Here is a 13929-nt window from a genome sequence, read left to right as displayed (position 1 = left end):
AATATCAACTTGATCACTAATTAGCTGTGTAATTTTGGATAATGTGCTTAACTCTTCTGAGCTTCAGTCTTATGATCTGTGAAATGGGGATGACTGGAGCATCTTCTCCATAAGGTTTTTATAATTATTCTATGAGGTGTTGCAGCTGAAGAACTTGGCACAGTGTCTGGCACATGTTGTCTTTGAAAATGTCACTGTTAACAAAAGTCATACTTGCCATATTTATTCACGACCAATCACTTTGTGAATTCAACAGTGAATGTGTTCAATGAGTTCTTTTGACAGCACGGAATCAGCAGAAACCCCCGACTTCTGGAGTTTGAAGACATTACTACTTTCTGTGGATGTTCTTGATCAAATGATCTATTATACCAATGCCAAGGATTGGGATTCCCTGAAGCAAAAACCCCTATTTAGAAATCTATGCTTGCTATCCATTTCTTCCAGAGTAGAATGAAAATTCTGTAATTGGACATTGAAGATTTTTTTTTTAACAGGTAAGACCTCTGAAAATCTGGTCCAAATTTACCTTTACCTTCTTCTTCCATCACTCCCTCCCCAAACCCTCCTTCCTACCACACTGACCTTTCTCATGAATGGAATGGGAAAGACCTTGACCATTCCCAACACAGCAGACCCTTTTTCAGCTACCCCGACTTGGCACATACTATTTCCTCTATGAGGAAGGGCCTGCTGTCCATGTTTGACTGGGCAAACATACTTCACAATCCAGAAGCTGATGCCATGCTAATCTTTATCCAACTCCCCAACCAGTGAGTAGCCCCAATCTCTGGGCATATCCTCCATTGGTCTCCAGTGGAGACCTGTGTTCATAGTCCTAGCATTTCTATTTATTATTTAGATGATGACGTGTCAGGTACCCCTACTGGTCTCTGAGCCCCTCTAGAGCAGAGCCCATACCCTTCTTAGGACTATCTTCCCATCATACAGCACACCATAGTTGCATATTAAATAAAGAAAGCTGGGTTTCAAACAGACTGGAGATTATGATATGGACAGGAGCTGACCTCATGCCCCCTGAGGCAGGAGCCCCCTGCCCTGTTTACAGATAGGAAATTACCGGTCACTTCATTATTTATTGTCATTTGTATTATACAGCCATTTAGGAAAGACATTCTATGCACCAGACCTGGCACTTCACATCAATTACCTTTTACAAGGGTCACAATAAACTTTGAGGGAGTTATTCAACCTAACGCAGGCCTTACTGATTAAACCGATATGGTGACTCTGGCCACAAAGTAGTAGGTGGTAGAAACAGGGCTGAAGTCCCTAGTAGAACTAGCACTGTGTCCTCCAGGCCAGTCCTTCTCAAGCCTTAGGGAGCACCAGAGTCTCCTGGGGAGCTTGAAGAGATACAGGTGTCAATTCAGCAGGTTGGGTCCAAGATTCCAAATTTCTAACAACTTCCTGAAATGATGCTAATATTGCTGAACCACACCTGGGGTGCCAAAGCTCCTAACCCCTGGTCATCAAACCCTTTGAATAACATGCCCCATCAATAAGAGAGTTTGAGTGTATGCCCCCCAAATATGCCTATTTCTTATGTGGAAAGTGAATACAAGCATGACTATAATAATATACTAGGTACAGTTTGTTCAGCTGTCCTAGCTGTTAAAAATATGTAATTGCAAAATCAAAACCAGACCTTTAGAAGGAAAAGATAAAACACTGCCTACAGGTGGAAACTCTAATACTTGCTTCCCAGCGGATTGTCATGTGCCCCCGGGTGGTTTACTCTCCATGCCTCTTGGTATTCCCCACGGGAAAGGCCAGCAGACTTTAAGCCTAGTTCAAATGCTTTGCCCGGCACTCAGGCCAGGGCGAGCAAACCTAGATACTAAAGTTACAAGGTACTTTTGTTCTCAGCAATCTGGGCCTCAAAAATTGGATGCACAGAGGACTAGATTCAGTCTTAAAGCATCTGGAATTATAGGAATGTCCTCTTGTAGGAGACCTGACCATTGGTATAGAGAATCAAAAAAATGAATGCGGCTTTTTAGACAACAGGCATGCCGATGTCCATGTGTTCACTTGGAGGGTCAGCCTGTTACTGGGACTTGGCACTTCAATGGAGAATCCTAGCTTGGGGAAGCAGGAGTCTCCAGGCGTTGGATATGCCCAGGGTATTATTGTTTTCAACACATGTTCCTATGATCCAACATTCTAAAATTTCACTCGCTGCTGAAGCCTAAAATTTGGAGAATGTCAAAATCATCTGATTAATGTTAACGTTATCTGGAAAGGTGTGGACAGTGTTGAACATTGCAAAGAATGGATTGAGAGATTCCTTTGGACTTGAACAGCTGTAATATTAACCATAATATTAGCAACGGCTATTTAGCGAGATTCTCATGTGATAATAAGTGTTGAATCTGTCTCATTATTCATTCAAGCTGCCAGCATGGCCACTTGGTAAGAAGACAATTTAAAGACAGAGTCAGCCTCATTCTGTTTATGCCTCAGATGCCACAGCTTTCTTATGAGTCCACCTGCCACAAAGCTGAACTTATCAACCTCCTTCAGTTGCTCTGCAATCAGTTCTATGATTAAACCCCTCAAATTAAAGGCACTTTGAAGGCAGAAGCACTTCCTAAGGTCTGGGGCACCTAACATGTCCTTGTGAATAGGATCATAATGTGTGCTGGCTAATCAAATGTTACACCTAATTTATGAGCGATTACATAGGGCCAAGAGCCAGGCCATATCCACTTTAAGGCCTTCGTCGCCCTAAGATCATGCTTTGCACACAGACGACATCCAGTTCAAATGAGAGGCGTTGATTCAACAAATCGATCATATGAACATTTAAAAATGAATTACGCTAACTTTGCTAACACCTGGCTGCAGAGATGTAGGGAAATCACTTCCTTCCTAGGAGCCTTGGTGTTGTGGTCCAAATGTTTGTGTCTGCCTAGCATTTATGTATTGAAGCCCTAACTCCTACGGTGACAGATGGTACTTGGAGGTGGGACCTTTGGGGAGTGACTAGGTTTAGAAGAGGTCGTGAAGGTGGGGCACTCTGGATGGGATTGGTGTCTTTTTAAAAAGATGAAGAGACCAGAGCTCTTTCTATCTGCCATGTGAATACCCAGAGAGAAGGTGGTCTTCTGCAAGCCGGGAAGATGGTTCTCACTGGGAATGGGATCTGCAGGCACCCTGATCTTATATCTCCACCCTCACGTTTTTCTGTGAGAAAAGTCTGTTGGTTAAGCCCCCCAGTCTATGGTATTCTGTTACAGCAGCCAGAGCTAAGTGCTGGCTGCTGGGTGCCTTTGGGTGCCTCAACCACTGAAGGCATGTAGCTGGCCATATCCAAACTCCATGACAGTTCTGACACTAAATACGCCCCTACCAGACCTCCTCTGCATAAAAACATAGACTCAGCTCTCCGCTGTGGCTTAACTCACATGCTGGGACCTTGCTCGGCTCTGTCCGGGTGCCTTCCAGTTCTCGACCAGCTTCAGAGACACACCAGCAGCTCCGAAGGTCAAAGTGTGCCAGAGGAGCGCTGAAGTCTAAGTAGGTCCCTGGGTATCGGCTGAGCTGGCCATTCAGGATCTGCCAAAAGAGGTAGGGCTCCAGGAGGATGTTCCCTCCAGGCTGGGTCCGGTTGCCTTCCATCACCGCCAGGGGAACATCTTCGAAAGATGGGTATATCGCCAACCCCGGGAAGATGCCCTGTTGGCCAGCCGCGTACAGACTTTGAATAAAGAGGCGAAAGCTTCCAGAAGCAGCTTCTCTATAGCTCATGATCTTCCTGAGCAGCTCGGCAGGGGTCAGCTCCTGGCCACTGTTGTTTTGGGCCTCCCATCGCTCGTACCACTCAAAGGCCTGCTCAGGGGGCCCATCGCATTGCACGGGCCTCCACTGCCCAGTGGTGCTGCACTGTGGGATGTAGCTGCTGGAGAAGGTGGGCAGCATGCTGGAGTCTGAGCCCAGCACTCGCACTATCCCCAGGAAGGCTTGCTCGGCCTGTAACTGACACGGCGTGGGGCCTGGAAGGAACACAGAATAGGCATATCAGGTGAAAAGGTCCCACAAGCCCAAAAGACCAAGATGAAAACCCCTGACCATCCAAACCATACCTGAAACCTTAACAGCCACAGAAACCCCATCAACCGCAATTTTGTAGGTGTTATCTACAACATTCTGTCTATCTAGACAGAGAATGTCCCGGTCACCGAATTGGCACTATTGTGATCAGCCATTGTCAGCCTACAGAAATCTTTGAGCTCCTAGAGGCCAAGGGAGTCTCTCTACTCACTCACAAGTATAGTTAACGGGATCAACCCTTTTCTGGACAATTTTTAAGTTAACTGGCAAATTTTGCCACTGCATAATCTGGGACTTAAGCTACAATGGAATCCACTTTTTCTGCAATGCGCAGTGTCGGGGCCCCAAGAGAGAATTGGGATTTGTAGACTGAACACTCAACAGACTCACATTGCTTGGGTTCTCCAGGCAGGCTTCGAGTTCCAGGAATAGCCTGACCATTGGTGTCCACGCAGTAGCACTCTGAGTTAAAGCACTGGACGGGTAGGAAATGCCCCTCGCTGGTACAAGAAGGGATGAACAGGCTGGCCCCTGCAGGCAGGCTGCCTGAGAGGCTTCTCATGAGAGCCCTTTGCTTCTCACACTCTGTGGGGCACCGGGGTTGTCCACCTCTAACCCTGGAGCCAGCCAGTTCTTTGCCCCGGGAATCCACACACCAGCACTCTCCAGCAAAGCACTGGACATCCTCGTAGTCTCCTTCTGCTGAGCACCGTGGCACAAAAAGATTGCCAGGTGTCTGCTCACAGCCTTGGGAGCTGAGTACCATTTCCATCACATCACCTAGATCCCTTGCTATGTCTTCTGGCACAGAAATAGCATGCTGCAAGAAGAGAAGAAATTCTGGAAGCTCCAGAAGAGATGCCAGGAATGTCAGGGCATTTTGGTTCTCTTGTAAGTTGATCTGGAAGCCAAAGCTGCCCACAACTGGCATATTCATAGCCGTTCCCTCCTTAGAGGCTTCAGGGGGTGCTGTGGCAGGCTGTGAATCTAATCCCACGGAGAGGGGCTGGGCTAGGTCTGTCTCGCTGTTCTGGAAGCCTGGGAGACCAAACTGCTGGAAAAATTGACTGAAGTTAAATGTGCCTCTGGTGCCAAGGGCTCCAGACAAGTTGAACCGGCCAACATTCACCAAAAATTTCCCTCCAAAGAGGTTTTGTTGGAGTCGTGTTGGGTCAGTGGTAAACTGGAGGGCAAGACGAGCCAGCTCCCGGGAGGGAAAGATTGCTCCAATGGCTTCTCTGAGGAGAGTTTCTGAGGCAGAAAACTGTTTATCCTGCCCTTCTACCATGGGGCGGAGAATCCCAGAGTCCACAAAGAGCTCCTTGATCAAGGGTGGGCAGGATGTGGCAAATCTGGCTACTCTCTGAGACACCTGTTTTCCATCGGGAGCCAGAAACAAGCTGTGCTGGCTGAAGTAGCCCGAGGGCCCAAAGAATAGTCTAGACAGGGCCTGCCTCCTCTCTGACGCACAGAGCTGGGTTTCAGCTGCACAAGACAGAACAAATGAGAGAAAAGGTTTTAATAGTAACAAGTAATCCTGAGACAACCCCAGAGACCTTTCTGGTAGTAAGAAGTCCAGGATGTCAATGAAGAACATCGACATTTTGTGCCTCTGTCTTCTCTCCTTTTATTTACTTTTTACTTTCCCCCTCCCCGAGCAGCATCGGTGGTGGCCATTCGGTGGGAGTGAGTATTCCAGTTGATGTGACTTCCTCTCTTACCTCTCATCAGCCGGTGACCCTCTTCTAAGGCAAGCCTCCCAGGCACCGGTCCACCTTCTGACAATCTGACCACATACATGCACCAAATGTATGAGGCTGAGCCTCCCTGACTCCTCGGCCCAATATTCCTATCCACCCAGAACTTTAGAACATAACATCATATGGAAGTAAGGTCTTTGCAGATGTAATTAGTTGAAATGAGGTCACATAAGATGAGTGAGTCCTAAATCCCATGATGGGTGTCCTCCTAAGTCCATGAAAAGACACAGACACACGGGGGAAAGGCCATGTGAAGATGAGGGCAGAATGCAGGTACGAGCTAAAGAAGGCCAAGGGGTGCTGGCAGCCCCACCCCACCCCACAGCTGGACAGGCCAAGGATGAATTCTTCCTGAGGGCCTTCAGAGGGAGCTCAGCCCTACTAACACCCCAATTATAGATTCCTGGCCTCCAGGCTGGGAAGGAATAAATTCCTGTTGTTTTAAGCCATCCAGTTTGTGGTAATCTGTTACGGCAGCCCTAGGAAACTAATACACCAACAAATTCCTACTTGTTTTTAATGAAATGGTCTTTTTTTTTTTCAGCATTCTCTTGTTGGAATTTTTAATGGACTTTAATGCTTCATTATATGCTCTTTGTATGGCTGCCTAATTCCTCCTTTCGGGTAGGCTTGTCTACTACTTTATAGTCTCTTGGAGGATAAGAACCATACCTTAAATGCTATTAGTAGTATTTCCTATAATCAGAAATATTTTCCTATGTTGTAATGTGTAATATGAGATTATATTATAGGAAATACCCTATTATAGGAAATACTCTGTATTATAAGAAATCGTGTATTTCCTATCATACAAAATAATAATGCGCATGCAGCAAACACACTTAGGACATTTTTCTAGGCTTGTTGCCCTTTCCTTGAAGTTATTAATTAAATAGTAGTCAGCCAATAGTAGTCAACTCCATGCACGGTCAGGTCATTCTATCTGAATATTGACAGCAATTACATTAAGAAAAAAAAAGACTTTAAGTTCAAATTCCAAGCATCTCCATCACACAGGTGACAGTAAGCAGGCTCTGTTTCTCCATAAAACCATAAATCTTAGCAGTCCTTTTCAGCCACCTCCCCACTCACCCCCAACTTTTTAAAATAATTCTTTCCCTTCAATTCACATGGATGCCAAAAAGGAAGTCGGCCAATGTCCCTCTGTAACTAGGCAACAGAGGAAGAATTGGAACATGAGAAAACAGACCGAACACATCAGAACCCCTAACACATCCCTCAACCAGGTCATGGCTGCCTTTGATGGAAGGTATTGCAGGATGGTATGGAAGAAATAAAGTTCACCACTTTGCTTATTCTGTTTCCAAATTAAGGGCATATCCCTTCCATTCTTTTGTTATGTAGTGTTACCAAGGCAAAAAAAAAATTCAGACATTACTTCCATGTGGCATTCGTTTGCATTGAAATAGGGCCCATACACCAGAGAGGAGAAAGTAAAAATATATGAACCATACATTTGGTAGCATCCTGGTTTTAATTTGGAAAGCCCTAGTTCTACTTTTCCACCTGGGAACAGGAAGGCGTACTGTTCTCTAGGTTTTAAGAGAACAGCAATGGAATCGTAAATACTTTTAAGGCAGAGCTTCAAAACATTCTTCTTCTATATTCTCACACTTGGCAGATAGAACACTACCAAATACTGCACAGAAGACTCAAAATGTTAAGTTGGAGAAAATGGTGACTTCATAGGAATCGTTGAATGAACATGAACACTGATCTATTTTGAGGCTAGAAAAATGCCTGCCTGCCTCCTTCACTGTTTGCGACCTCGTGGAATCTATCCAGTTCCCCCAAGTGGGAAACCTACAAGGGCTCCTGGATTCCTCCCTCCCCCTCACCCCTAATTTCCTTTGGGATCTTACTGGTAAGACAGAATAGAGTCTTAATGGAGTGTCTTGCGACATTTCTCAAGTTCACACCCCTCTCCCCAGACCATTGCTTCTACTCTCCTATTGGTCCCTGTGCTGGGTTGAAGTATCTCCTCAAAATTCACATCCTTCCTGAAACCTGAGAACATGATATTGTTTGGAGTTAGGATCATTGTCGATGTGAGTAGTTAAGACAAGGTCATACTAGGGTAGAATGGGCTCTTAATTTTATATTATTCATGTCATTAAGAGAGAAAGGGGCACCTGGGTGGCTCAGTGGTTGAGCATCTGCCTTCAGCTCAGGTCATGATCCTGGGGTCCTGGGATCGAGTCCCGCTTCGGGCTCCCCACAGGAAGCCTGCTTCTCCCTCTGCCTATGTCTCTGCCTTTCTCTGTGTTTCTCATGAATAAATGAATACAATCTTTAAAAAATAAAAATAAAATAAAACTCCTTGACGTCTTCACCTGACCTCCAGGATGAAGTCCCCGAGCCCTTGGTTTAGTATGAAAGACCTCACTGTCCCATCCCTCCCATTCCCTCTAGGCTTAAAGCATCAAACCCCACCCTGATCATGTTCCAACAATGTGTTTCTCTCCCCTTCTTGCAGATTTGGTGTCCAGTAGCTTTTCAATGCCTCTCATTTCTCTCTTAATAATCTAATTCTCTTGCTCTACAGAGCAAGTAAACATAATTCTTCTTGTTTTTCCTTCACCTATGAGGCCCCAACATCCTGTGAGCTCGCCTGAGGAAGCAACTGTGCCTGATGTAGAATGTGAAACATATTGGAAATGAATGACGATAAAGTTCATTTCCATCACGTTGGGCTCAGAGGGCCTCTGGGGTATCCTCTGAAGGCAGTGGAGTGATGGGTTCCAGAGCGGTTGGTCTGGAGAAGCAATGAAAGTCACATAACCCGACGGGAACAGAAGAGAAGGCCGCGGAGAGGAAACCCACCACAAGATGGCCGTTCCCCTGGCCGCCGAGTCCGGGGGATCTCCTTCCCTCGGGCGTCCACACACCAGCATGGCCCTCCCCTCTGGCACTGCACCGCCTGGAAGCCCCCGTCCCGGCGGCAGCTCGGAGTGTAGGGGTGACCGAAGCTGCTGGCCGTGAACTGCTCCACTTCACATCTTGTGGGGCCTAGGAGAGAGAGGAGAGGTCGGGCAGGAAAGGAGAGGACAGGGCGTGAACAAGGCTCCTGCGTTGACAGCACACACTCTGTGTGCTCTTACCATGTTCTAAATCCTCCTTCTGCTTCAGAGGACCAGCCCCAGAGGCTACGGGGACTCTAAGGCCTAAGTGGTTTCCACCAAGCAGAAGCACACCTATGAGTCATCGGCTTAGGACTTACATCGGAAGCGGCCAGAGAGGACTAGCTGGACTGCTAGGAACCGTCTCTGCAATATCCGGTACAGGGTGGTTTCGGCGAAGGTGGAAGCAAGGTCCAGGCCAGCAAAAATCGTGTCATAAATTTCGTCGAGCAACAGCTCCAAACCTGAGCAAAGACAGAAGCGTCTCAAGGGCTCAGTGCATTCCAAAAGGAAGCCCTGACCTTGCTGATCAAACAGATATTAGGATCTTCATGGATCTGATCAAGAATTAATGGTCTCAGCGGTGCCTGGGTGGCTCAGTCTGTTGAGCATCCAACTCTTGATTTCAGCTTAGGTCATGATCTCAGGGTCGTGAGAACGAGCCCCACATGGGGCTCCACACTCAGCAAAGAGTCTGCTTAAGATTCTCTCTTTCCTTCTGCCCCCACACATGAATAAATAAAGTCTTAAAACAAAAAGATGGTAATGGTTTCCAAAGTCGGGACTGCTATATGGTTGTGCAGGTTGCTCACAGCACCAAGAAGCACAGTTTGCAAGAATGAGAGCAGATTAAAAGGCATCCTGTGTTCCACTCTCTGGGCTCAGAGCCGCACCTGCCCAAAGTGGGGCTCCTCTTTCCAGTGTGCATGAAGGCTCCATATGCACTAGCAGCTGTGTTCATAGCACCCGAGATGAACATTTGCAAACTGCGCCCTCTTCAACACCCATGGCAGCCTAGCAGGAGCACAAACAGACACTGCCTTCTGTTCAGCAAGATTTCAGGTTTGGGGAATGTCTCTCTCTCTCTCTCTCTCTCTCTCTCTCTCTCCTTCCATTTACCTAAGATGTGCTTACCTGTGCCGGCCAGCTCCCGCCCTAGACTGTCTGCACAGTGACAATACCCAGACACGTCAGGGAACTTGCTCCGGAAGGCACTGAAGGTCACGAATGCATCTGGAAACCTAAGACAGAATGAGATCTATGGCCACTGTTTCCTAAAGCTCAAGTCTTCACAAGCTCCTCTAAAAGAAAGAAAGAAATGTGGCCTCATCTCATCTGGGGAGAAGGAATATCTACTTTTTTTTTTCTTTTTCTTTTTTTTTTTTTTAATCTCATGCCATTTGCTCCATGTTTCTTGCAGTAAATATGTTTCTTTTCTAAACTGGTTTTACCTGACCAGGGCCAGGCTGGACAAGTGAAAATGAAGCCGCACTCAGCTGTCGCCTATGAATTAGTCATTTGCCTCCCTCGTGGAATTTCACCAATTTGCACCCAAATGTGTGCCTCGTATGATCGGGCGGAAAAAGGATGATGGACATCACATCACTGGAGTGTAACGTTACTAGACTATAACATTAGGGACTCAAGGCTAAGTTTGCTTGACAAACATATGGTACATTGTAGATGATCTCATTTTGGGAGATCAAAAAACTCCGGAGCCCTTTACAACTTTTCCAGAGCTCGAAAAGAAGCCAGAATCCACCGTAGGAAATTCTTCAGGACGTTTCCCAGTTCCACAGTTGAGAACACACAAAATCAACATGACACCATCAAAAGGGCTATGCAGTCCCTCTCCATAAGTACAGGGCAAGTGTGCCCAAGCCACGTCCGACCTGGCAATTGCTATCAGGAGCCAACTGGCAGGGTTCCCGATCGGGAAGTAAGATGAAGCTAAAGTGATATAAAAACATACCGAGGAGTTCTTCCCATATGCAATGATTCAGCAACCAGAGAGGGATCGTTACGCAACATCAGGGGATTTGTTTTTATGCCCTATAGGGCTAGCACATGAGAACCAACCATAATGTGTTTCTCCCTGTGTCGGGAAACATCCCCAGAGAGTAAGTTAACAGAAGCAGCAGCTCTCGGCGCAGGGATCCACTGCTGTGTCATCTATTCCAGCAAAACACTGAAAACAACCTTAATATCCGGTGATAGGAAGAGTAAGAAGTAAATTACAGTAAACTTCCTAAATGGTTGCATCTACAACATTAGGTAAAAAGGGGAGAATACAAAATGGCCTGTATAGACACTGCAATTACCACAGTGCACATGAACCACTATTGGAAGGCAATAGATAACACAGCAATTGCTTGCAGCCTGAACTGGGGGTGCAACCATAGTAGCTAATTTGAAAATGAATATGCAACACAATACCTATAAAAGCACTACAGGAGTATGGATTTTTTTCCATGTTGTTGGTCTTTTATAGTGTATTCATGAGTTAAATAAAAAGGAGTGTTATGGTAGGTAAGTTATGCATAGCAGAAACTAAAAACTCACTTTTCCCAGTTGCCACAGATTGGAGCATATATAATAAAAATTCATGAATTGAAAACTGGGATGATTCAACTCTAAAAGCTCTAATACTAGGATAATAATCACTTCCATTTGTTGAGCACTGTCCCGTACAAGACAATCTGCCAAATATTTAATATACGTTGACTTATTTCATCCACTTAACACTCCTAAAAGGCAGGTGGTACTTTCTCGTACCCATTTTAGAGGTTAAGAAGGTAAGTTATGGGGACGCCTGAGTGGCTCAGCGGTTATGTGTCTGCCTTTGGCTCAGGATGTGATCCCAGAGTCCAGGGATTGAGTCCCATGACGGGCTCCCTGCAAGGAGCCCGTTTCTCCCTCTGCCTATTTCTCTGCCTCTCTCTCTGTGTCTCTTATAAATAAATAAATAAATAAATAAATAAATAAATAAATAAATAAATAAATAAATAAAGTATTATTTTTTTTAAAAAGAAGGTAAGGTATGTTGGCCACCATCTAGAAACAGCGGTGGGAGGTAGAGTTTACACCCAGGTCTTCCCCACCCCGTGATGCCTACATCTGCCAGTGGTATCATTCAATGTATGTTGGCTGCACCTGCTTCCTGTCCCACATTCTGAAAGGCACGCAACTCTGTTTTGTTCTGGCAATTTCCTCTAGATACCTTTTCCCAATATCTAATAGATATCTCCAGCGGGTGAAGATACACCCGCTGGAGAACACACGGACAGGGCACCTGGCTGGCCCCAGGGCCTGAAATGTATTTCAGCACAAGGCACTGGAAGTTTCAGTCACTCTAGTCCCATGTCCTTCCAACTCAACCCAAAGGCCCACTTCAGGGTCATGCCCCAGGACCAGTGCCAGCAGCAGGACTATTTTTTTTTTTACATTTTTCTTTTAATTTAAATTCAATTTGCCAACATATAGTATAACACCCAGTGCTCATCCCATCAACCGCAGGACTTTTGAGCCATCTTCATCCCTCTACTTTAGGGTCAAAGTCCTCCTCTCTGGGTTTACAGTCTTATGAGCTACCCAGTGTCTGGGCCTCTGTGTGTTTTTTACATGGACCTTACTCCTGATATCCCTCCTTCTTGCATATTGAAGATCACTGTGGGGGTGCCTGCATGGCCCAGTCAGTTCAGCATCTGCCTTTGGCTCAGGTCATGATCTCGGGGTCCTGGGATCAAGCCGAGCATTGGGCTCCCTGCTCACCAGGGAGTCTACTTCTCCCTCTGCCCCTCTTCCTGCTCATGCTCTCTCTCTCTCTCTCTCTGTCCCTCTCTGTCCCTCTCTGTCTCTCTCTGTCTCTCTCTCTCTCTCAAATAGATAAATAAATCTTAAGAAAAAAAAAGACAACTATGGCTTCAGCTGGAAGGCGTCCTCCTGTTCCCTCAGGAAGATGACCTGAAGGCCTTCCTGGACTCTGCTTCCTCTGCTCACCTCTGGGACAGACCCCCTGTACTGTCACCTGTAATCCCTCCTTGCCAATTCTGTGTGCAGTGAAAAAAGCTCCGGGTCCAGAGCCAGATGTGTGAGAGCTCTGGCCTCAGCCTATCCACATGTGGTCACGGCCGTTAATTACTGTTCATGAAAATAATAACAGGGGACATGCTCAGGATGATCAGACACTGCACCAGCACCCTCTAATCTCCTTAATCCTTACAACAACGCTTAAAAAGCTGCATTTCACAAATGAGAACCCTAGGATTCAGTGTGGTGAACTGACCAGTCTAAGATCACCCAGCCCGGACCCAGCACCAGGAATCCTGAGTCCACTCAGACCTCCCCTGGTCTCTCAACAGCAGCCGCTGGCAGGGTGGAGCGCTGCTTCTGAAACAGAGCCCAGTCCTCAGGGCACCTCACCCTGGCAGCGACAGGAAGCTCAAACTTTGAGTCTTCCTTGATTCCCTTTGTTCCCGAAGTCTGATTTGATAAATCTGATTTTCGTGGCTGATTTCTGAAACGGTATCCACCACTATGAATTCTGGACTCTTCCTCCAGTATAGCAATTAGCACCAGGATGGTTTAGCTGCTGCTTCTCTATTGTCATTAGTGCTTTCCCGTCGGCCAGGATGGGAAGTCTTCCGCCATGCTTTCAACCTCCTATTTATTAGATTCCCACCCTTCTCTGCCACCTCAACAAAAGTCTAATAACTACCGAGACGGAACCTAAGGTTTAGCCGAAAGGAGGGAAAGGCTCCATCATAATAGTTGGGCCAGCTAGGTTTGGAACCTGGTGTACAGCCAAAGAATGCTCCCAGAGGAAGTGAGTCTGGAGTGGGATCCTGAAGCTAAGAACAAGGATTTGGCAAGAAGAGGACAGAGAACATGTCTAGAAGGATCATTAGCACATCGCCACGTTCAAAGTGAGGGCAGAGGATGAAAGTGTGGACAGGAGAACCTGAGAAGCTGGTCATCACTGGGGGAGATGTCCCCCCAAGTCTGGTGGGGGAGAGAGTCTCGAGACCCAACCATCTCTACCATGGACACACTGTTCCTGAAAGTTCCATGCCTACTGTCCTTCTAGGCTCAGGTCTTAGGAAACTGACTGTCTTGCTGGCAGCAGGACATGGGCAAGTCATATAGGACCTTATGGCATATGGCATCGTTCC

General features: G+C 46.4%; 1 protein-coding gene across 1 annotated transcript in view; it reads right to left on the bottom strand.

The window, feature by feature from the left end:
* Positions 1 to 13929, bottom strand: part of TG (thyroglobulin) — a 247711-nt gene that overhangs the window by 224149 nt on the left and 9633 nt on the right. The window contains exons 6-10 of the mRNA XM_055313866.1: positions 9893 to 9999; positions 9079 to 9222; positions 8682 to 8867; positions 4468 to 5562; positions 3432 to 4019 (exon numbers count right to left, since the gene is read on the bottom strand). Coding sequence (XP_055169841.1) covers positions 3432 to 4019; positions 4468 to 5562; positions 8682 to 8867; positions 9079 to 9222; positions 9893 to 9999 — 2120 coding nt within the window. The remainder of the gene's footprint in view (positions 1 to 3431; positions 4020 to 4467; positions 5563 to 8681; positions 8868 to 9078; positions 9223 to 9892; positions 10000 to 13929) is intronic.

Source organism: Nyctereutes procyonoides, unplaced genomic scaffold, assembly GCF_905146905.1.
Source record: "Nyctereutes procyonoides isolate TBG_1078 unplaced genomic scaffold, NYPRO_anot_genome, whole genome shotgun sequence".
NCBI classification, from domain to species: Eukaryota; Metazoa; Chordata; class Mammalia; order Carnivora; family Canidae; genus Nyctereutes; species Nyctereutes procyonoides.
Note: the sequence above shows the minus strand (reverse complement) of the source record. Positions and strands in the feature narration are given on the sequence as shown.